Source organism: Heteronotia binoei, chromosome 17 (assembly GCF_032191835.1).
Source record: "Heteronotia binoei isolate CCM8104 ecotype False Entrance Well chromosome 17, APGP_CSIRO_Hbin_v1, whole genome shotgun sequence".
NCBI lineage: Eukaryota > Metazoa > Chordata > Lepidosauria > Squamata > Gekkonidae > Heteronotia > Heteronotia binoei.
In genome coordinates this window covers 17,621,587-17,645,752 of record NC_083239.1, presented here as the reverse complement: position 1 = coordinate 17,645,752, position 24,166 = coordinate 17,621,587, and the positions used below count along the sequence as shown (strand labels likewise).

At 46.9% G+C, this 24,166-nt stretch overlaps 1 protein-coding gene across 2 annotated transcripts in view; it reads left to right on the top strand.

Moving 5' to 3' along the window:
- Positions 1-2,022: 2,022 nt before the first annotated feature.
- Positions 2,023-24,166, top strand: part of RIMS3 (regulating synaptic membrane exocytosis 3) — an 82,108-nt gene continuing 59,964 nt past the window's right edge. For both annotated transcript variants that reach the window (XM_060258309.1, XM_060258311.1), the window contains exon 1: positions 2,023-2,341. In XM_060258309.1, coding sequence (XP_060114292.1) covers positions 2,285-2,341 — 57 coding nt within the window. In that variant the 5' untranslated portion in view covers positions 2,023-2,284. The remainder of the gene's footprint in view (positions 2,342-24,166) is intronic.

Below are 24,166 nucleotides of genomic sequence, written 5' to 3'. Positions count from 1 at the left end.
CCACGCAGGAAGGGCAGAAAAGTAGCCTGGCCGGAACTCAGGGATTTGCAGCTGGGCCGTCTGTGAGGAATTAATTAATTGATCTCCGGTCACATTGTGGCCAGGAAGCTCTGGCCAAAGCTGAAAGATGTCTAGCTACATGTGTCAGACACCATCACTTCCTTTGAGCCAAAGAGATTTTTTTTTAAATGGGACTGATTGGAACCCCACAATAAACAAGTTGACTGTGCTAGTTTCAGCCTATATGTTGTGCCAACTATCAGCTTAGATCCCACCCAGAATTTCCATGGGCATTTTTGCTGATCCCCTTCCTGCGGCAGTCCCCAATGCCCCTTGAATGGCTGCTTGGAGTGGGGGCGGGAACTTTCAAGGGGAATTAGAGGTCTCCCATGGGAACTGTTGACTCAGCCTTCCACCCTTCCAAGGTCGGTAACATTAGTACCCAGCTTGTTGGGGGGGAAGTGTAGATGACTGGGGAAGGCAAACCACCCTGTAAAAAGTCCACCATAAAAACGCCATGATGTGATGGCACCCCAGAGTCTGCAATGACTGGTGCTTGCACAGGGGACTACCCTTACCTTTTAAAAATAGGAACTGTTAAAAATCAACCCCCCTCACCCAACATACCTATGGAAATTCTAGGCAAGGTCCAAGAAGGGCAGCCAGCAGGCCTGGAGAGAAAATTCATGTCTTTTCAGTGGAGATTCTATACGTGGAAATGGACAGGCAAGGCTTTTCATGGCATGGGGGCAAATTAGGGACAGGGCATTTCTCTCCAGGTATTTTGGAAACCCCAACCACTAGCTTAGATGGGTTTACACCAATCAAAAAAGGACACGCCTATTGATCACAATGAGCCATGAGCTTATTGGACGAGGATCAGGGAAACCCAGTTTTGAATCCCCACTCCGCCATGGAAGCGCACTGGGTGGCTTGGGTTAGTCACACACTTCCAGCCTAACCTACCTCACAGGGCTTTTGTGAGGATAAAAAGGCACAGTGAAGAATGTCATAAGCCACTGTAAGTCTCCACTGGGGAGGAAAGCAGGGTATAAATCATGGGTCGCCAAACTGTGGTTCGGGAGGCACATATGGCTCCTTCAGACATATTGTGTAGCTCTCAAAGCCCCCACTGCCCCATTGGTCAGCTGGGAGAAGGCATCTCTCTCTTTAAATCACTTGTCCAAGCCAGCTGGCAGCCTGGTAGAATGCATCTAAAGCTAAAGTTGCTTTCTTTCCACCTCTCCCTTGCCTGCTTGCCTTTCAGCTCTCAAACATCTGATGTTCATGTCTTACAGCTCTCAAATATCTGACCTTTATTCTATGCAGCTCTTACATTAAGCAAGTTTGACCACCTCTGGAACAAATGAAGCAAATTGACCTCCATGTTCTAAGGCAGAAAAGTTTTGAACCTCAATTCCACTGGAGAGCAAAGAGGGGGCAACTGTTGGCCATTGTGTGAAAGAGGAGGGTGGACTAATTGGACTCAGATCTGATCCAGCAAGCTTCACGTGCTGACTTTGGTAGAAGGGCAGGCCCAGAGGATGGAGCTTTTTTCTTCGCCAGTTGGCCATCCCATTGCATATTTTAGGGACACAAAATAAGATCGCTGTCCGTTTGGAAGGGATGTATTGGAGCTCTAAATTTCAGGACCTCGATCTGTTTCTTGCCACAGCAGCCAGCTGGCAACTCCAACAGACCCACAGTGGGCTACTGTTGTTTTTGGCCACTCTCCTGTATTGAGGGTTGCCAACCAGCCGGGAGAAAGCGCCTTGTCCCCTTCCTTTGGAACTCAGGGACGGAAATGGGCAGCTGAGGCTTCTGGAGCACAGAAGTCGATCCCACGAAGCTTCTGTAATAGGGGCAGCACATTGTTCTCCTGTTGACTACCCTACAAGCCCCTTCTCCATAGCAGGGCAAGAACCGCCGTGTGGCTCGCGGCCCAGTAATCTGGATCCGGTTTTCAAGCCTTCCACCCCAACGGGAAGAGCGGCGGAATGAACGGCTGACTTGGCGAGGGGCGGGGCGGGGCGGGGCGTGTGTGTGCCCGGAGAGCAACAGCGGCAGCAGCGTCTTCTTCTCCTTCTTCGCTGCAGCGTCCGCCTCTGAGTGGGCAGAGCCCCGAGCGCGACACCTTTTCGCAGCGCAGCAGTCCCCCCTCTGCCTCCAGAAGGGGATGCTGTGCAGCTGCTGCTGACGACTCCCCCCGAGGCTGCTCCCCGCGCGCGCAGCATCTCTTCCTTCTCCCGGTGGCCAGGGCAAGCGGCGAGACACAGGTGGATGCATGCAGGAGACCCGGAGGACCAGCCCTTCGCCGGTGGCCGAAGAACCCAGCGGGGAGGTGAGTGGGCACGGCTGCCTGGGGTGGGGTGGGGGGGCACGGAAAGAAGACAGCTGTCCTGCAGGGGCGGGGCGGAGACGGTCCTTTGGGGGTACCTGTCCAAGGATGCTCCCCTTGGAACAGTGGACGGGCATCTGGACTCCCCTGTCGGAGATGTCAAAGAGGCAATTGGTCGCGATGCTCTGGAATGGGTGGGGATCTTGGATGGGGTCTCTCTCTCTCCACAGCTGCTTATGTTTTTCATCCCTTTTGCTGATAAATTGCTGCTGCTCCCCTCCAAGATGCTGAAGGGGGGGGGGGGGAGCAATTCTGCCTTCCCCTGAAGTTCTGGCAAGGCGCCCCCCCCACCCCAATTTTAAAAACTCCTGTGTGGCTACCAAAGCAGCCCAGCATGCAAAAAAATTAAAAATGGAGCAGGTGAAGCTTTGAATGGCATGGAGCAAAAGTTTTGTGGGGGTGGAGGTGGGAGGAAGTGTTCTACTTTTCATGCCTGTGCTTCAAACTTCCATGAAAGGCAGAGGAGCAGAGGCAATTTAAAAAGGTGGCCATCTTAACTCTTAAGTGGTCAAATCTCAAATGATAATACAGGACTATTACATTTTTAATTGTAAACGTTTCCCCCCAATTAGAATATAGAATCGTAGTATATTCAATACCATGCCATTCTAAATACCATATGTAGGCTGTTTTAACTCTGCTTTTCTCACAGAGAGCAGTAATTGGCTGTTAGGGTTGCCAACAGGCCTGGATAAATGTGTCCTGTTCCTCTGAGAGTGGCATAGTGTGTGGAAATGGGCCGCTGATACAATTGTTTTTTTATTATTATTTTATGACATATCCCACATTTCTACCCTCTTAAGGGCCACCAACATCAACAAGTGAAAACGTATAGAATAAAATCACCTTTTCAAACCAAACAAACAGCAGCAACGATCAGTGAATTAATTAAAACCAGAACTAACCCCCCCCCAACAAAATTAAAACATTCCGTTAAAAAAATAGGTTTCCCCCTCCTCTCTCCTGGCAGTTGGCAACCTAAGTTGTACAAATTAGGCCTGTGATACTAATTTGAGACTGATTTGGGGGTCCCCCTCCCATCCCTTTTAGACTCCAAACTTCTGACTAACCAGGCATAAGAGCTGGCTGCTTGTATTTCTACTATAAATGAATTTCCAGAAACATGAACATTTGCTGATTTCTCTTCTGGGATGCCAATGTTCTTGGTGACTCCTGCTCCTGTGCTTAATAGGAGTTTGTTCTGAGCAAGTGATAGGGCTTCTCTCCATGCTGTGACCAGTATCACCCACTTATCTTCTTCAGATCCAACCTCTGCTAAAAGATACAATTGGGCCAGGCCTTTTGTGGTGGGGAGGGGGATTTGCCTGTGATCAGTGGGCAAGCCCAGCCCCAATCCAGATAGTTGTGACAAAATCCTACAGAATGCAGCCAAGCACCTCTTTCAAGCTCTGGGTTCCAATGGGATGTGTGTGTTCCCCTCTTGCAATGGAAGCCCTTAATTTGAGTTTATAGCTAGGAAAGTGAAGCAAGAGATTGCAGCACTAACTTTGCCAAGATTAGGACCAGTATATCTAATGTGGCTGAGGACGTTCAGTAAGGGCTGCCAGCAGACCTGGAGAAAAACATCCCATTTCTTTAATACAGGTTTATTGAATTGATTTCCAGCAGAGTCCCCAGGGCTGTATCCAGACTAGGGGTTTGTGTTAGGTGACCTTTGATTACAGCTGCCCTATTTTGATGTTGCATGGGTGAAAATAACAGATTAAAAACCTTCTAGTTGGTTAAACAAAGGTGCCCTCAATACTGGAAAGCATTTTTTTTTTAATGCAGAAAATTAATAACATATATTGTGAAATGCAAGTCCATGTTAGCATATGATTTTGAAGGTGTTGGGCTGAATGACTGTACACCCTCTTTGGCAGCCACTGTTGAAAAGTAGATTTGAAGTTCTGTAGCTAAGTAAGTAAAATTAATCTATTTTGATGCATATCATTAATCAGCTGAGCTTCCTTTAATTGGGTGAGAGCCCTCTCTAATGCTGATGACTGGAGGATGTTTCTCCCCCTTCATCCTTGTTAACACCCCCTCCCCCTTTGCTTCAACTCTGTTGCAGCTGAGGCATCTGCTGCTTTTAAAAGGCAAAAGGGATTTCAGGACTGGCTTAAGCACAAGGCATGGCCCCCTTCCTGGCAGGACTGCCAACCTACTCAGCACACAGCTAACTTGCTCTTGTGCCTCAAATGGCAGCTTCTTGTGGGCAAATCAGCAGATAACGCTTTTCCGTCAGACACTCACCTGCTCTTACATGCACACCCACTTCTTCAGATACAATCAGATACAAAAAAGGCGCATAAACCTTTGCTGGCCTTAAAGGTGCCACTGGACTCAAAATCTGTTCTACTGGTTCAGACCAACACAGTTGTCCCCCTGGATCTATCTTGCTTGCAGTTCAAACTGTTGCTAAAGATCAAGGAACAAGGGCGAGTTGCAAAAGTGGCAGCCCTACATGCCACCTCTTGTATTATTTCCCCCTTCCTTTTATAGGGTTGCCAACCTCAAGTCAGGCCTGGAGATCTCCCAGCATTACAATGGATCTCTAGATTACAGAGATCAATTCCCCTGGTGAAAATGGCTGCTTTGGGGGATAGATTTGATGGCACTATTGGCTCACTGAGGTCCCTCCCCTGCCCCATGTTCCAACTGCAAATCTCCAGGAATTTGCTGGGAGCATTCCAAGTCTTTCATTTCTGCCATCATCAGGGTTGCCAGCTGGCTGGAGAGAGAGAAATGTCCTGTCCCTTTAGCAGAAGCTTAATAGGGTGTTCTTTTTGGGGGAGGCATCAAGCCACAGCTGGCTTATGGTGACCCCATAGGTGGGTTTCAAGGCAAGAGATGTTCAGAGGCAGTCTGCCATTGCCTGCTGCCAGGTCACAACCCTGGTATTCCTTGGAGGTCTCCCATCCATGTATTAGCCAAGGCTGAGATCAGAGGAGATCATGCTAGCCTGGGCTATCCAGGTCAGGGGATATTATTTTTTCCCCTGCCCTGAAAAGCTTCAGCTGACCATTTTTGTGGGGTTTTTTTTAAACATTGTCTCTGTTAAAGAGACAGGACTTTCTTCTCCAGGCCTGTTTGCAACACTTTGTGTGAACCAGCGATTTCAGTGGAAGCAGATAGCTCTACTGCAGAAGGCAGTGGGACTTACAGTTCACAGTTTCATCTGGATCATCTGGCTTGCTTGCTTTTTCTTTTCTCCATTGATGGGGGAGGAATAATTCACCTGCGTCGTCTTGTCATCCAGCTATTGTTGATGCAGGAGTCCAGCCAGGAAAATAAAGTTGGCAACTGTGACTTGTTGTCTCCCTGTGTTAAAATTCAGCCTTGGTATATAGGACTACACAGAGTTCATCTGAGCATGTGCAGAGTACCATCAGATACCATAACTGGTCTCCACAGATCTGGGAGCTGATCTTACAAGTGACTTCCAAACACCCATGCCCTCAAATGCCTTCATGGAAATGAATCACTGGCTGAAATTCCAATGGAACAGCCTCTACCAAGCAACCCGTCTGTACCCCGCACTGGCTTAGCCCCTTCATAAGTGAACAACCATCCAAGGGTTAATCTTTTGCCTTCAGTAGCTTCAAGCTCTTTTCCAATTAACTGCAATAAGACCTGCAGCAGTTCCTTCAGGGAAATGTGGCCAGGCTAATTGGTGGCATGCAGAAAGAGAATGCAACTCTGATAATGTGAAATGGGAAAGCATGCAGGGTGAAGAAAGGTGGCAGTCTCCCTAGGGCTTCTGTGGCTTTCAAAATTCAACAGGTGAAGCACCCCTTTCCCACTCATCTCTGAAAAACTTGTGCTTCTGCTTGCCACACAACAAAAAGACTGCTAGGGACTGTTCCCAGTGGAGAGTTTTTCAAAAAACCAGACAGTCATAAGGGCTAGAGCTGGAAGCCTTATCCACCCTGTGACTAAGCAAGTGGGGATAGATTGTGGTTGCTCTGTAGAAAGAGGAAAGCACTCTGCACATGCTCAGGAGCACTCCCAGAGGCCACCCCAGTCTTCCAGAGCAGAGCTGTGATCTTGAAAGCATATCACTACTGAGACCAACTGAGTATCAGCAGAATGTATGCCTGGTGTCTCCCTTGATTAGTTGGGGTTTCCATCCATGCAAGCAGGTACTTGACACTGCCAGAATAGCTGTCATTTCTCCATGGGGGGGAGGGGCCCAGCCACGTAAGAGACAATGCTAACTCAGTCTCCCCAGATTCATAGTAGTGCTGATCTGAGTGGGTCTTTCTGTTGCTAACAATTGCAGATTTTACTGATTTAGAATCATAGAGTTGGAAGGGACCTCCAGGGTCATCTAGCCCAACCCCCTGCACAATGCAGGAAACTCACAAATAAATAAATAAATAAATCCGGCCTAAATTTACCTATTTATTTATTTATTTATTTATTTATTTCGATTTCTATCCCGCCCTACCCCACCAAAGCGGGCTCAGGGCGGCTAATCAGCATTGCTATCAGATGGCCATCTAGCCTCTGGTTAAAAAACTCCAAGGAAGGAAAGCCCATCACCGCCTAAGGAAGCTTGTTCCATGGAGGAACTGCTCTGTTGGGAAGTTCTTCCTAATGTTTAGTTGAAAACTCTACTGATTTAATTTCATCCTAGATGTGTGTGGGGGGGGTGACTTTAATGGATACCGTAAATTGCAAATTCATAATTCTGAAAAGGGCAGGGCTGGAACAAGTAGATTTCCCTTCCTATTTTTCCTCTAAAATAATAATGCATTGGGAGCCTGTATAGTAATAGTCAAAACCATTAACCGGAATCAGATGGTTGAAGGAAAGATGCTGAAATACTTCTTAGTTTTTGCTTATCAGCTGAGGAGGCATTTAGAGGGAATCTTTCAAGGCTGTGCTAAACAAGCAATTAGCCCTGTGCTAGATTACATCACCCGGTGCACAGAGAGTATCTTGTGGGTATAGAGTGGTTGATTTCATTAGCAGGGCTGATATTGTTTGAGTCACTGGCTTACACATCCCTCCTCCTGGACAAGGTATCTGATGTTCCTTCCCTCCATTTCAGAATGAAAATAGCAGCCTCAGAGAGCCACAGTGGTGGTTAGACTGTCCAAAAGGACCTGGATTCAAAGCCCCATTCAGCCAAGGGGCACACTGTGTGACCAGAAATTCTCCCAGAATTAAAAGTGATCTCCAGACCTCAGAGATCAGTTCCCCGGAAGGAAATGGCAGCTTCAGATGGCAGACTGCGTGGAATCGCATCCCTGCTGAGCTTGCTCCCTTCCTCATTCTCTGCCCTCCTCATAGTCCACTCCCAAATTTCCGGAAGTTTCCCAAGCCAAAAATGGCAACCCTAGACCTGGGGTTAGTCAATCTCCCACAGTGTAATCTACCTCATAAGATTTGCCATGAGCATAAAAGGGGGAGTCCTCATATCCTTCCAGCTCCTTTGAAGAAAGGCAGGATCAGTCTGCAACTGACTGCCTCCATGCAGTACCCAGAATCCAACCTATGAAAGGCCTCTGATAGTGAAGTTGGAAATTTGGTAGGTGATACTGACTGGCTGAACAAACAAAAAGCAAAAATAACCACTTAGAAAAGTACCTAATACCCAATCACAGCATTGGTCTGTCTAGTTGAACCCTGTCCACTCTGATTGCAGGGCTGGCTAGGGTTGCCAATCCCTAGGTGGGGGCAGGGGATCCCCCGGTTTGGAGACCCTCCCCCCGCTTCAGGGTCGTCAGAAAGCAGGGGGAGGGGAGGGAAATGTCTGCTGGGAATTCTATTATTCTCTATGGAGATTTATTCCCATAGAAAATCATGGAGAATTGATCCGTGGGTATCTGGGGCTCTGGGGGGACTGTCTTTTGGGGTAGAGGCACCAAATTTTCAGTATAGCATCTAGTGCCTCTCCCCAAAGTACCCCCCCCCCAAGTTTCAAAAAGATTGGACCAGGGAGTCCAATTCTATGAGCCCCAAAAGAAGGTGCTTCTATCCTTCATTATTTCCTGTGGAAGGAAGGAATTGAAAAGATGTGCCGTCCCTTTAAATGTGATGGCCCAAACTCCCTTTGCAAATTAGTTCCTGCTGGGCTTTTTCTACAAAACAGCCCAGTGTGAAACAATGGTGACATCAGGAGGTGTGGCCTAATATGCAATTGAGTTCCTGCTGCATTTTTTTCTTTAAAAAAAAACCCCTAGTCAAAGCAATCTGTCTCTCAAGTTCACTGAATTTCCACCTTTCATTTTAAAAAGCCTTTCACTGCAGAGATATAAAGGGAAAGTCATATCTCTTCAACAAAAGAGGCTACAGACTTAATTTTTTTTTTTAAAGGACAGACGGGGTATCAGAAAATCTAATAGACAAATTGTTGTAACATTCTAACAATATGATAGTCAAGTGCTGATTAAAAAGTTCTCTAAGGGCAGGGATGATGGTACTCACGTGGGTGGGACTGGGAAGATACAGACTTTCCCATCTGCTTGGGTGCCTGCCCAGGTTTGCTGTGCTCTTCCCACAGCAGCACAGAACTAGCCAAGATCTCAGGAAAGCCCAGGAGGTGCATGGAAGTGCTGTAACTCTATGGGGGTGCAGGATTTCTCCCCTGCTTCCCAACATCATCCAAACTGGAGCTAATGACCCATTAGTCAGTCTCTGTGGCAGACTGTGTCTTCTGCTCTGGCCTGCAGGCCCTGTTCCACCCTGCCCTCCTAGCTTAGAGGATTTTCTTTCTCGCTTGGGCAGCCCACCATCACCACCACTTCACCTAGGAGGGTCAGGGCTTTCAGCCTCCCTTCCGAGTTCTGAGGCCTTGCTTCTGTGTCTTCTGCTGCCCAGTGCCTGGTCCTTCCTAACAGGTCCCTACAGGGACCATTTACTGCCTTGTGGACCCCTGGAAGAATAGCCACTTGCCTTCCCATAGTGCCAGGGAAGCTTGCCTTCCCCTGGTTCTCCTTTTGAGACAGTGGAGGTACAAAGAACCAACATCAAAAGTTACAAAGTATTTATTAAAGAGAAAACGTTCACAAGCAGACTTTTAGCACATCACCAGATTGATCAAGGGATCAAAAAGAAATGGGTAAAACACAATTCCCCTGTCCCCCTCTCTATACATGCCCTATGAGATGTTAAAATATAGGACAGACTCTTTAGCTTAGGAGGTTACAGGTCTCTCCAGATTTTCCAAAATCTTGATGAACTCTCCAACTCTTCTGGCCACCACATGGCCAATGGCTGCCCTTTGCAGACCTCAGCTAAGAGTTTTTTCTGCCTTCATGGACTCATCCCCAAAGAAAAACACCTCCTTAAGGACATATTAGATCAGGCCAATGGCCCATCCAGTGCAACACTGTCACACAGTGACCAAAAAAACCAGATGCCATCCTCCTGCAAGAAGTTTTTATCATATCTATTTCTCCACCCACTGACCAGGTCATGCCAGGTCAAAGTGGCTTTTCCTGGAGATCTCCAGGATCTCTTTCCTGGAATCCCCCTAACATTTCATTCCTCCAAATCTCTGTTCCCTGCTAGGAGGAAGGGGGAGATCTTGACCCACCCATTATCTCTCCTGCTAGATCTATTTTTCTAGATCTATTAGGTGAGCTCAGGTACATTGGAAACCAATTGCACTGACATCCCCCCTCCTGCTGCCCATTCTCTACCCAGGGGGGGGGGGGAAATGCCACATAGATGTTTTGCTCATTTCAAACCTCCCAGGGAAAAATGCATTTCTTCAGTCTCAAAACCCATTTTTTAAATGCGCAAAACATGTCCTTCTTATGATGACTCTACTGGCTGCATTGGCTCACTCTCAGCCCAAATTCCCTTTCATTATTTTCCAAGGTGCTGCAAATGTTTTGGGATAAGGGCAGACCCTCCAAAGCAAACTTCTGTGCTGTTAGGAAGGACAGAATTGTGAATCTTTTCTCCCACTCCTAGATCTAAGAAAGTGATAGGATTGTGTAAGTGAAACAGCCATGTATTGATTTCAAGAGCACAATTTGGGGATTTTGAAAAGGGCAATCTTGAACAGAGTGATTTTTTCTTGGCAATCTTGTGCTTTGTTGTTTGGAAAGGCTACAGAACTCTCACATCTGTGGCCAAAAAAGAGGGGAGGGATGAATGGCTATGAGGAAGAACAAGCAACCGGGCCATACGCTAATGAATAAATGAATCTGAAACAGCGTGGCTTAGGAAGTTTTTAACAAGGCGCTGCCAGAAATCGAGGCATGGTATGCAGATCTGCATTAGAGATGGACAGGCTCCCCAGTTCTTCTCTGGAAATGATCACAGCCTAGAGGGGGGGGGGGAATGGCATTGGGCAATGCCATGATGAGACTTCCAGGTATGTACCTTAGATTGGAAGGACTACCTCCCCCTTTGTATACCATAGTGCTGATTCATAGTGCCAGGGAAGCACAGAACTCCTTGCCTAAGGGTTGGATCCAGTGCAGTGTTTCCACCCAGGTGCAAGTTCTTCTTTATGCATAGTATGACTTTCATGGCTTACCCCCCCCTCCTGCAGCACCCCCAAAATCCTGTTGGTGAGGGTCCCCAGACACATGATCACAGAGGGCATTCTAGGCTTCCACTGGAGGGGTGAGCAGCTAAAACCGTACTCCCAAGGTGAGAGTCCTTTTGCCCATAGAAATGGTGCAGCGTATCCAACCCCATGTCTGTTGATCCAGACTGAGGACATCTGAAGAAAAAATGCATCGTGTAGTTAGGACATGAGGCAGAGGTTCTTTGCTTTTAAACAGGCATTACTAGGGGTTGAACTCAAGGCATTGTACGTGCACAATAACCATGACCGGGGGTATGTCAAACAACAAAAAGGTCTTCACCTGCTGGGGAAGATGCAATAGAGGGAGGCAAACAAATCTCCCTGGGGAGGGAGTTTCAGAGTTTTGGTGCCACAGGGGAGAAGGTCCTTTCTTGGGTCACCACCCATCCAACATCAGATGGGGGGGGTGCAATTGAAGCAGGACCTTCAAGGATGACTGGAGTGAGGAGGTAGGCTCATATGGGAGAAGGTGGTCCTTAAGGTAAGTTGGTCCCAGGACATACATGGCTTTAAAAGTCAACACCAGCACCATGGATTGAGTCTGGAACCAAACTGGAAGCCAGTGTAGGTGTACCAAGACTGGAGTGATATGGTCCCCATGACCCACTCACATCAACACTCGGGTCACAGCATTCTATACTGACTGTAGCTTCCAGATAGTCTTCAAGGTAGTCCCATGTAGAGCACATTGTAGTAATCTAATGTATCAGGGTGGAAAGATCTTTTCCATCCAGGAAGGGCTGCAGTTGGCTCACTAGCTGAAGCTGGTGAATGGCACCCCTACCCACCACTGCCACAGGCTTATCCAACAGGAAGCCTGGGTCCAGGAGCAGCCCCAAGCTGTAAACCTTTTAAGGGAAGAGCAACCCTATCCACAACAGGGAATAACCTATTACCCTGGTCATAGCCCCCACCCCCACCCCAGTAGAACTTCTATTTTGTCAGGATTAAATTTCAGTTTGTTAGTCCTCATCCACTTCAAAACTGCTTCCGGGGGCATGTACCTGTTTATGGTTTCCGCAGCCTCCCTGCAATATGCTGGTGCTATAGGATAAAGCTGAGTGTCTTCTGTATATTGAAGGCAGCTCAGCCCGGATCTCCAGATAACCTCTCCCAGTAGCTTCACATAGATGTTGAAAAGCATGGGAGACAAGATGGGGCCTTGGGGAACCCTGTAGGCCAAGGGGAAGAGCAGCAGTGCCCCAGCACCACACCTTGAGAGTTATCTTTAATCTTGCCTCTGCTAATGTAGAGGTTGCCTCCTCCTGTTGGCCAGAACCCAACAGACCATCTAGAAGAGTTCTGTGGGTCTACACTGTGTGGATGCAATGGTGGTGGGAAAATATTGCTAACATCACCACCATGGGTTAGGCTTTCAAATTAAGTCTAGCCCATGCCTTGTCAGATTCATTCTGAGCCCTTCTCCACCATTGCTCTAACCATCACCAGTGTCTTTTTGTCATTTGTACACCTCAGTAACCAAAGGGGCTACCCAGGCTCTTTGACCTGAGAGAGGGCATCTCAATGCAATTGTGTCAATTGCCCACATCTTTTCCCCATTCACTTATTTTTATGCACTCACACATATATCCTCCATTGTCAATTGTGACTGTGCTTGAAAAGGGTCATGGGTTAACTTAAGTAAGGTATTCCTTATTTAAAGAAGGTGTTTACCTCAGGCCTCAGATTCAGTGGGAGCTCACAGGACTCAGGAGCACAGCTCATGAACCTTTCTGAGAGTTCCATCTCCTTGTCCATTGAATAGTATGTGCAGCTGCATAACAATCCCTGGATGAGCTCCACCACCTCGTTTTCTACAAAATGACCCCTGACTTACCTGAAGTAATAGCCTCTGAATGTAGAAGTGAGTGGTATGAACAATTCTGAAACAGCAACAGACAAACAGAGAACTTTCAGATTGGCCAGAGAGTTATAGTCATTTTTATGGCTTCTCATTGATTTCTCATGCATTTCTTGGAAGCCCTGTAGAAAACTTGGCATGTCTGCTTTGGGGGGCACCACACCTGCAACAAAGCTTTCCTGGGCTGACTGTTTCTCCACCCACGCACACACTTGCCCCAACCAACCAAAAGGTAGAGTTTTTTTCCTCGGGGGAATGATCCCCCCTCTCCCTGGGAGAGTCTCTCTTTTGTTTGTGGTAAGCATTTTCTCCATCAGGGCTTGCTGCCAACTTTTTGGAGTTCTCCCGAAGGGAAGATTAAGTTTTGTTGTAGATGAGGTTGCAATGCCTTAATGAAGCTCAAGCATTTTGCTTTGCAAAAAAAAAAGCAGCCACAAATCAAAGGATCATTTTAAAAAACTCATAAGGAGAGGAATCAGCAGCCAGAGGCCCTTGGGTCCAATACCAGCCCCCTGAGGGATACTGTCTGGTCCAGAGTTGCTAACCTCAGGACAAAATGAGACAGATGGAAAGTTTCTTTCCTGGCAATAGGTCATTCAGTGGGCCTTTTTCAGGAGACGAGGTTTAGCCCTCCAACCTGATTGCTAATGGGCTGCAAAGTGAAATGTCCAAGCCAGGATCAGCTGATGCCAGAGTAAGGTTCCATCACCTCATTAGAAAGTCCTCGAGTTTGCTGGGTGGCAACACAAGGACTCTGTGTCATATGCACGAGGTTGTGCCTTTTTTCTGTTTGTGACCAAAGAAGCAGCTGTAGCCTCTGAACGCACTGTGTTTCTGCATCCCATGCCTCCACTGTGAAACTTATATGTAGCCACGCATAAGTAATGTGATTTGTACAATGGAACCAATAGTGATGTGCATCTTGGGGTCATAAAAAGTGCTGTGAATTTAAATTGCAGCTGACTTACTGTGACCTTGGAGGATTTTCAAGGCAAGAGACATTCAGATGCGGTTTGCCGTTGCCTTCCCCTGCACAGGAACCCTGGACTGCTTTGGTGGTCTCCCATTCAAGTACTAACCAGACCTGAGCCTGCTTAGCTTCCAAGATATAACACAATTGGGCTAACCAAGTCAAAGCAAGGCTGTGTTACCTTGAAAACACCCGGAGCAACTGCTCTCTGATGGGCAGCACTATAAAGGGAAAAGGCATAATCAAGAAAATTCCAGCCCAATTTAAGGATGTTTCCACACTATGCTTAAAGTGATTTAACGGGCATTCCCTCTGCTGAGATTATGCTGAGGAATGTTGCTCTGTAAGTGGCTCAGTGGCAGACAGGACTGAAAACTCTGGCCAGAGAAAATCCTGGTGATTTGGGGCTGGTGCCCGTGGAAGGTGAAGTTTGGGGAGGGATTTCACCTAGCATCTATGTTGTATCATGGAGTCCATTCTCCGAAGATGACATTTTCTTTAGGGGACCTGATATCTGTAGCCTGGAATTCAGCTGTTATTCTGGGAGATTTCTAGGCCCCATGAGGAGATTGGCAAACCTAGTAGCAGAGCATTTGCTCTGCATGGAGAAGGTTCCAGGTTCAATCCCCAGTATTTCCAGTTAAAGGCTTTCAGTTAGCCTGCTGGGGAAAGATCACTGCAGATGGTGACTGTAGCCATGAAATTAAAAGACGCTTGCTCCTTGGGAGGACAGCTATGGTGAACCTGGGCAGTATAATAAAAAGTAGAGACATCATCCTGCCAACAAAAGTCCGTATAGTCAAAGTGATGGTATTCCCAGTAGTAATGTATGGCTGTGAGAGCTGGACCATAAGGAAGGCCGAGCGCAGAAGAATAGATGCTTTTGTGCTGGAGAAGTCAGTCCTAACGGAAATCAACCCAGACTGTTCATTGGAAGGTCAGATGCTGAAGCTCAAATACTTTGGCCATCAAATGAGAAGGGAGCACTCCTTGGAGAAGATCCTGATGCTGGGAAAGACAGAAGGCAAAAGAAGAAGGGGATGGCAAAAGATGAGATGGCTGGACAGTGTCACTGATGTAATAAACACGAATTTGAGCAGACTTTGGAAGATGGTGGAAGACAGGAGGGCCTGGCGTGACTTTGTCCATGGGGTCGCAAAGAGTCGGACTCAACTGTGCGACTGAACAACAACAAAGCCTCACATGCTCAAAAAGTGTGCCCAGTATCCTCTCACTAAACTACATTTCCCAGGATTCTTTGGGAGAAGCTATTGCCGATCAAATGGGAGAAAACCAATATTCATTTGTTGTGTAAATGCACCCTTAAAGGTACAGAACCAGTGTCTTAGCAGCCTAAAAACAGAGACAGCCAGCAAACTTTTTCAAACTTTTACACCTCTTGTGTGTACATTTGCTGCACCTCACAAAGTGTTGCTTGGATCTGATAACTCCACTGGATGAAGCGGGGGTTGGGACAGCAGGGGAGATGGAAGGAAAGGAAAAATCTTCCTTTTTTTTTTTGCAAGAATCAAGTGGAGCAGCAGTAGCCAGCCAGAGAGCAAGACAGTAATCCCTTCTCCAGAGGAAACTGCACAATAAAATATTGATAGGATTCTCACAGAGAGAGAGAGAGAAAGTAGCAACTTCTAGGATGTTAAGAGCTGCATTGCAGAATTTGGGATGGAGCTGAAGTCTGCAAACTTGATCCTGACCATGCAATTTTTTTCTGAGCATCTGATTCCCGACCCAAGTGGGTTAAAAATGAATCTCATGTGTTCCAGCAGCTGTCAGGCCAGAACTTATGGAAAGAACTGCAGGAAATATACTGTCTCCTTTGGTGCTTTGAGAATATGTAAAATCAAATCAGTAACTAGCCTTACTGATTGCAAGTTTTCCCCCTGACCGCCCCCAAATGCCACTTGTCTCTATGTGGTGTTTGGGATGAGGACCAAGAGGGGAAATGGACAACACCTTGCTGTGAGCTACTGGGAAAGATGTCACTTTAATAGTTTTGACAGTTGGTGGCTGCTAGCTCCTGAACAAGACTGCCCAGCCTGTCCACAGGGAAACAGTACAGAAGGTAATGTATTTGTATGTATTCTTGCAGACAGCAGCTTGTTATTCTGGCGGTAACTTCCCTGTCCATTCAGTTGGCAAAGAGCGAGATATTGTCCATTTCTATGCACCTATCAAAACAATGGACTTTACAGCTGAAGTTATGGATGGAGAGGGCTGCTGTTTTGCAAGGACTGCCATTTGGGAACTCTGAGGGTGTGTGGGGTTTACATTGGGGGGTGGGGTGGAATTGTTGGGGTCTATCTACCATTCCACCGATGCTCCATGCTCAGCTTGTCTATTTAATATCACACGATAATTACAAGCAATAATAGAATGCTTGGAAATCTCCATTCATCTTTCTTCATCCTACAAAAGGCTGGCTTCTGAAACATCTGACCACTCAGGGGAGCAGAGAGTATGAATCGATCATGACGGGGCTCGGGTTTTAGCAGCGTCCCTCGATAATTAGCTAACCGGGTGCATCACATATTTGGCATGTCTCAAAGCAGCTCAGGGGGTCCAGGAAAAGCTCTCCTGTGCTGCAGTCAATAAACATCATGTTCTCCATCAGTTCTTTGCAGCCCTTTCAGGTCTGATTACTTATTGATCCAAGGGGTAGCAGCTTCCGTGCAATCCGATTTCGTCATTTTCTGGCTTTGTTTTATCACTCGGTCGTGGCAAGCATCACGGCTCCTCTCAAAGAATCCTGGAAAGTATATTTAGCAGAAGGCACAGAGGTGCTCTGTTCATGATCCCTGGCTCTCTTGCAGAACTGTGTTCCCCACAATTCCCTAGGGGAAAAGGAACGACCAGCCATCTTGTTAAAATCCATCATTTCCATCACACAAAGATGTGCCAGTCCATTTCCTGTCCCTTTGTGATCTTTTACTCTGTTTCCCTTCTTTGTCTCCCCTTCCTGCTGAAATTTTGATTGTAAACTCCTTGGGGGCAGAGACCTATTAAATAGCCATTTGTAGGAATAACTAGAACAAGCTAGCTCAGACAAGTCCTTCCTTTGAGACCTATGTCTTGGCAGAACCATCCTGGCTGCAGCTCTGCTATTGACCCATCTATTGTTCCTGTAATGAGGACTGCAAAATTTCTTCATTGCTGGCAAACCCATAGAATAACTATGGAAACAAAAAGCAAAATGGTACCTGGAAGGAGCTGTGGGAAAGGTAAGTATATCTGGATTCACATCTGCCTCCAAGATCTCCTTGGTTTCCATTGCTTTGTTGCTTATTGTCAATAGCTGGCATAGTTGGGCATCTGGCATCCAGATTGTGGCCACCAACAACTGAACAAGGGCCTCCAAAACAGCCATTGTAGCCTGGAGTAGCAGACACTTCAGGGTGGGCGAGATTGAGAGCAGAGGGCAGCTGCGATTCCTCATTGCTTGCCTTTTCCCTCTGTGTGGTGAACATGGGATTTGGGCCCAGAGGGTGAGGATGGGCAAGTGGGGACAGAAGGGAAGAGAGGAAGGGCTCCAGTGGCTTAGCAGGGCCCCCTTTTCTGGGGCATGGGTTCCAGAAGTCATAGTTCTGCCACGGAGGTGCAAGCCTCTCTGAAAAACAAAAGCCCCAGGTGAAACAGTGAGTCAAGGGGACGGCCAGCAAGTGAACTGTAGTGGTTAGAGTTGTTAGAGTGCAGAAAAGGATCTGGGTTCCAGTCTCCACTCTGGATAATCTTGGGCTCATCACTTGTTCTCAGCCTAACCAACCTAACAGGGCTCTTGTGAGGGTCAAACAGGGGAAGCGAGAATCAAAGACCATGCCTGGAACTTCTCAGAGGGATTAAAATGAAATGGAGAGAGAGCTTGCAGTAGTTCCACTGTTAAAAGAGGTCTGGCGACAGTGACTCTCCTGAGGGCCCCCCAAGTCCAAGGTCTGCCCTTGTCTCCTCAACTACCTTTTAATATCACATCCAGTTGTGACTGGTGCCCCATCATTACTGCTTCCTAGAAAAGAAAAGATCCCAGAGCTCTGTCACAAAGGGTCTCCTGCAATTCCGTTCTTCAAATGCTACTGGAGCAAAGAGGGGATGTAGTCTCAGGGAAATGACGACTGCACCTCTCCAGTTACACGTCAGTCGGCCTGCAGTGGCACGATCTGATGCGACAATCCGACATAGCTGAACAGCCTGCTCTAGGGTCTGTTTCTCCTCTTTCTCCCACACATCTGAAAATTTGGGATTTGCATCCCGGGCCATTAGAAGTCACTGTCATTTGCATGCTTCCTTGTGATTGGGCCATAGACACTGCAAGGTACTACAGGCCACCCAGTGAGAATGCAGCCATGCAAATTTCAGCCTCAGCTCCTGTTACTATGTCAGGAATCTGATTCTGGCAGATCAGCTTGGCTCTGATGTGTTCACACACATTCCACGCCCCTTGGTGAAGTCAGGTGAAGAGTAGAGTTATTTTTGGTCAGGTGCAGAGGTGCATACAGATAGATAAAATGGTTTAAATGCAGAATTTTGGTCAAAACCTTTCAGAGAAAGGGATGCGGAATCTTATATTTACAAGAAAGAAGTCATTCAACTGAATTTTAAGGGTAAAGGTAGTCCCCTGTGCAAGCACCAGCCATTTCTGGCTCTGGGGTGATGTTGCATCAGACATTTCCACAGTAGACTTTTTTTTTACGGGGTGGTTTGCCATTGCCTTCCCCAGTCATCTACACTCCCCCCCTCCCAGCAAGCTGGGTACTCATTTTACCAACCTCAGAAGGATGGAAGGCTGAGTCAACATTGAGTCGGCTACCTGAACCCAGCTTCCACCGGGATCAAACTGAGAATTTTACTAAAGTATAGATGACTGGGGAAGGCAATGGCAAACCACCCCATTAAAAAAAGACTGCCAGAAAATGTCATGATGTGATGTCATCCCATGGATCAGTAATGACTTGGTACTTGCACAGGGGACCACCTTTACCTTTTAAAAGTTCAGTTGGATGTTATGATTGTGTCGTTGCCTAGTTTGACCCATCATGCCTCGTTTGACCCTGAGTTCCAAGAAAGGTTGGTCTGGTCAGAGAGCTGAACCTGTAGTGCAGGCTGCCAGCTGCTTGACCTGGACTGGCATCTTTTCCACAAATACCCCAAAACATTTGATATTCTCTTGGGAGCCTGGAAGGAGTATGCTTTGCATCAAGATAATCATATTCTGCCTTTTGATCTAAGAGATGGAAAAGGAATGTACCAAGAATTGCACACCAGTCCATTTGGGCAAATCTCAACAATGACACAATCATGACGCCTTCATAACAATGTGGCTGAGCCTATTGAAACTAGAGCATGACTCTCAGATAGAGCTGCTTCCCTTTCCTCCAGATGTATTAGGAGAACAGGTGCGGTTCAATGGCAAGGCCAAAGGCAAGGGTGGGGTCAGGATCAAGCCACATGTCTGAGAGCTGAGCAAGCCATCTGAAGTGCAAGGGAGCAGAGGTGCAATGCAGAGTCCCAAGCAGGCAGGGCTGAGGGCCAAACTAGATGTGATGGTGTCCTTGTGTCTGCCACAGAGCTGCTGTTGACTTTTAAAAGTAATTTCAAAATGCTGCAAAGGTTTGGGTCCACAGCACAGTGGGCTGAGGCACTTCTCCCTCCTCTGTGTCTTTTCAAGTGCCAAAGCAGTGATGGGTGGAGTGGTGGTGGAGCCATTTGGCAGTTGAAAAAGGTTTGGAAGGGAAACAACTGTGCCTCAGCCCACCACTCCAAGAACTTGATCAGGACCAGGACCTTGCAGCATTTTTTAAAAAAATTATTTAGAATGACAGTGACATCCCTGAGGTAGATAGGAGGACCATCAAGCCTAGTTTGACCTTGAGTTCCAAGAAAGACTGGTCTGGTCAGAGAGCTGAACCTGTAGTGCAGGCTGCCAGCTGCTTGACCTGGACTGGCCGAACTCCCATTCCTGCCCTGGTGACTTACAGGATGTTCTATTTTTTAATGTACCAGTTGAACCAGGAGGAAAGCAGCTAACAATCCACCCTGCACAATTACCTCCACCTCCATAATCACTCCAGCACCCCATTTGCTGAAGAAATTGGCTTTCTAGGGTGGGCAGAAGGATGGCCACAGTTCTGCAAAGGGAACAGCCAGAACTCTGGTGCTTTTTCTCCTGCTTAATTTGATGGGGATGAAGGGCCATTTCCTGGACTAAGAGGAGACACCTTCTTTTGCTCTCGAATACACTTTGCTGTATTGTCCCCCCCCAACCCATAAAAAAGAACATCCATGGAAGAACATTTGCAAAGGGATGTGCTAAGGATGGGAGATGTTAATTCTGGGCAACTTGTTGGCTGTCACTTGCAGATGGTGTCAGAAGAAAAGGTTGATTAACCTTTTTTTGCCATGGGCTGTTTTTCTGTTCAAAATCCCTCCTTTCTCCTACCTCCATCCTTTATTTTCTTCTTGTAAAGGAAAAGATATGGATATTCCTCCCCATACCATTTGCTTTGCAACTGGAAATGTGGTTGGGGTGGAGTAATGATGAGCAGGGAAACGGCTGGAAGCAAAGCACTTAAGCAGGCCCCTCCCTTGCACTTGCTTTTGATTTTTCAAAAATAATCTGACTTTAGGCCTAAATAGCAGATCACAAGTTTCAGTTTCCAAATAACAGTTTCCTGTTAATAAAAGTAGGGTCAGGGTGACCAGCCCCATGGCGCAGAGTGGTAAAGCTGCAGTACTGCGGTCTGAACTTTCTGCTCATGACCTGAGTTCGATTCCGGCGGAAGCTGGATTCAGGTAGCCGGCTCAATATTGACTCAGCCTTCCATCCTTCCGAGGTTAGTGAAATGAGTACCCAGCTTGCTGGGGGGAAAGTGTAGATGACTGAGGAAGGCAATGGCAAACCACCCTGTAAAAAGTCTGCCGTGAAAACATCGTGATGCGACATCACTCCAGAGTTGGAAACAACTTGTGCTTGCACAGGAGACCTTTCCTTTCCCAGGATTAGGGTGAGCCTCTGTAAGACCTTGGAGAGCTCCCAGAGAAGGCAGATTTTGTTCCAACAGTAATGAATGAATGAAGCTATCAATCAACCAACTAACATTTTGGTTAAAATACCTGCTCAGCCACTCAGTCCCTCTCCTGATTCTCCTGTTTTGCATTTGTCTGCATTACTTTTTTTTTACTGCTATGTATATATGTTTCCCCTTTTTTTCTCATTCCCTTTTCACATGTGCCAGTTATACCAGCTGCGCTGCTATACAGAGAAAAAGAAATAGTTGAAAATGACACAGTAAACAGACTTTGCTGAAAATGAAGGTGTTTTTTTTTTTAGTGGAGTGGAAGGAGGATTGCTATTGAAAGATGAACTTTCTTGCTGCTTTTGATCTATTTTTGATGTTGTTTTATAATGCAAGTGGAATACAATAATGATAAGGGGCTAATGGCTGCCAGAGCCCTGCTCTTGAAATGAAGTCACAAGGAATTTAAAGGCCTGGCATTCTTGCATGGAGAGGCCATAATGGCCTTGTATTAGGGGAGGGATGGTGGCTCAGTGGTAGAGCATCTGCTTGGGAAGCAGAAGGTCCCAGGTTCAATCCCTGGTATCTCCAAAAAAGGGTCCGGGCAAATAGGTGTGAAAAACAGCCTGAGACCCTGGAGAGCCGCTGCCAGTCTGAGAAGACAATACTGACTTTGATGGACTGAGGGTCTGATTCAGTATAAGGCAGCTTCATATGTTCGTTATGCTCTCTGCTCTATGTACTGGGGGCCAAAGGAGAGTAAACAATTTGGAGAAGGCAGGGTGAGTTGATTCAGTCTCTTTTCCCTAAAGATCTGAGCAGTCAGTTCTGGAAATGGAGTCTGGGAACTCATACTTTTCTGGTCTTATTGTTGTTGTATTCAGTTGTTGTTTCTATGAACTTGCTTGTAAGCCTCTTTGATCCACAGCTCTGCAAATAGCTTGGGCATATTCCGCAAATACAGGCATGTAGGCAGGCAAAAGTTGTACTGAGGAAAATCCTGGTGACCTCCCTCAACCATCTAAGGGAAATCAGCCAATCTCAAGGCATTCTTTCAGAAAACAACACCCAGAAGTAAAAATAACCTCCATTTCTTCTTACCAGTACTGTTGTGTTGCTTCACCCCCACCAATCTCTTGTTGCCAAAAATGGATCCTTGTGCAAGAGACCTAAAGCTTCTACCAAGAAGCTCTCTTCAAATGACATAAGGCTCATAGAAACCAGTGCATGTAGATGGGAAGAGAGCACAACTGTGCCAGTCTTGTCCCTTTCTGACATGTGGTTACTGGCTCATGAGCAGTTTTTTTGTAGCAGAAACTCCTTTACACATTAGGCCACACCCTTCTTATGTAGCCAATCCTCCAAGAGCTTACAGGGCTCTTCTTACAGGGCTTACTCTAAGCTCTTGGAGAAATGGCTACATCAAGGGTTTGAGGTCTAATATGCAAAGGAGTTCCTGCTACAAAAAAGCCCTGCTCATGAGCATGTGTATGCACACACACTTTCTCCCCAGGACCAGGCACACTGGTGGGAAATGCTACCATCATCACAAAGATGAATCCTACACCTATTTACTTTGTACATGTATAGATAGCATGTTCACCAGCTGGCAATTGTGTGTAGGCAGATGGCAAGGCCAATGAGTTCATGCCCACACCTCGATGTGCATTGACTTGAAAAAGACTGGGCAGTAAAAAATGAAAACCAATGAGATGTAGCATTTTTTTGCCTTACAGAAAAGTAAACTTAATTAAAACTGAATTTTTTTTTGTGGGGTGGGTTTTTTGTCTATTTTACTGCTGTTAAAGCGAATCTATTTTATGCATTTTTAAAATAGAACTGGATTGACCACTTCCTCCCTGGTATATTATTCCATCTTAATTTTGCCCCATCAGAAGTCCTCAAGACCCTAAACAAAGCTTCTTTCAGGAACCCCCTACAGCACCCAGGCCTACCCCAACCACCCAAAAGCACACCACATGACTGGCCTCACTCCATTATCCCACCACTGCCCTGTCTGGTTAACACTTTGGTACCACCTGATTCCCCAGGTCAGGAGGATTCTGGCTTGCTGTGTCAGAGTCACATCTGGAATTGCCTAGAGTTATGCTCTCTGCCAGGCAGCCCTAGGGCACGGGGAACACAAACCACAGCCTGCCCCACAGGGCTTCTAGCTTAATCCCTAAGGTGCTTGGCAAAGAGCCCAGGGGAGGCGTGAGAAGTAAACATGGTTGAAAATAACATTCAAACTGCCAAGCTGTGAGGCTGCCAGGAGGCAAACCTCTCCTCCTGAACCCTAATTTGGATCTGTGGGCAGAAGAGAGGCTGATACTTATTTGTGCTGAGCTATGCCATGTTAGATCCCCCCTTTTTCTGCAGTGGGTGGTGGATGGGCCCCAAGGCCTCTTTCGTGGTGCATGCTCCGCAAAGGCTGCTCTCTGCTCTGCCTCTCCTTCTATTGGGAATTGGATTAGGCAACTTAATCAAGCATCACACAGCGGTCTCACCCCTTCCTGCTCTTTGGATTAGAGCAACCACTGCCAGAGCTGTTAGACGCTTTCCCAACATGATAATTGCTTTTTCACTGCCAAGATTATTCTCTCTCTCTCCCCCCCCCCCCTTTCTATTTGCTGCATTTTCTGGCTTCCTTGCATTGGGAACAGCTCTACACTGTGGAGGGGGGAAACAGGGAGGTTTATGGGGGGTGTCATGGGCTCTCATTCTCTAGGCTGTAGAGACCCTTTCATTCCCAAAAGAGAGAAAGCAAAGGGACTATTCACACAAGCACCTTCATAAGCTCATGTCTGCAGCCTCAAAGCCTTGAATCCTCTGAACTAGTTTCATGCACACTAGTCTGCCACAGCGCGCCTTTCCTCTTGTGCTAGCATCTTCATTTACGCAAGATCAATGGTTTTCAAAGAGCCTTGCACAAATGGAAGATCTGCCTCAAGAGGATGCATGCACCACAAAGCAGACAGTTTCAGGTGGGTAGCCATTTTGTTCTGGTGATGCTAACCTCTAAGTGGGACCTGGGGATCTCCTAGCTCATCTCCAGACAATAGAGATCAGTTCCCCTGGCAAAAGGGGATGCTTTGGAGGAGGGACTCTATGGCATTGTACCCCATTGAGATCCATGTCCTCCTCAGGCTCCACTCTTAAATCTTCAGGAGTTTCCCAACCTGAATATGGCAACCCTACCCCGCCCCCCATCTCTTGCCTGTGGCCAGGAGGGAGCTGTCAACCCTATTTTGATCTGCAATAGAAGAGCAAGGTTGGGGTTCAGTAGCACCTTTAAGACCAACTAGATTTCTAGGGTATGAGAGTCATCTGACATAGCTGATGATTGGGAGCTTTGAAT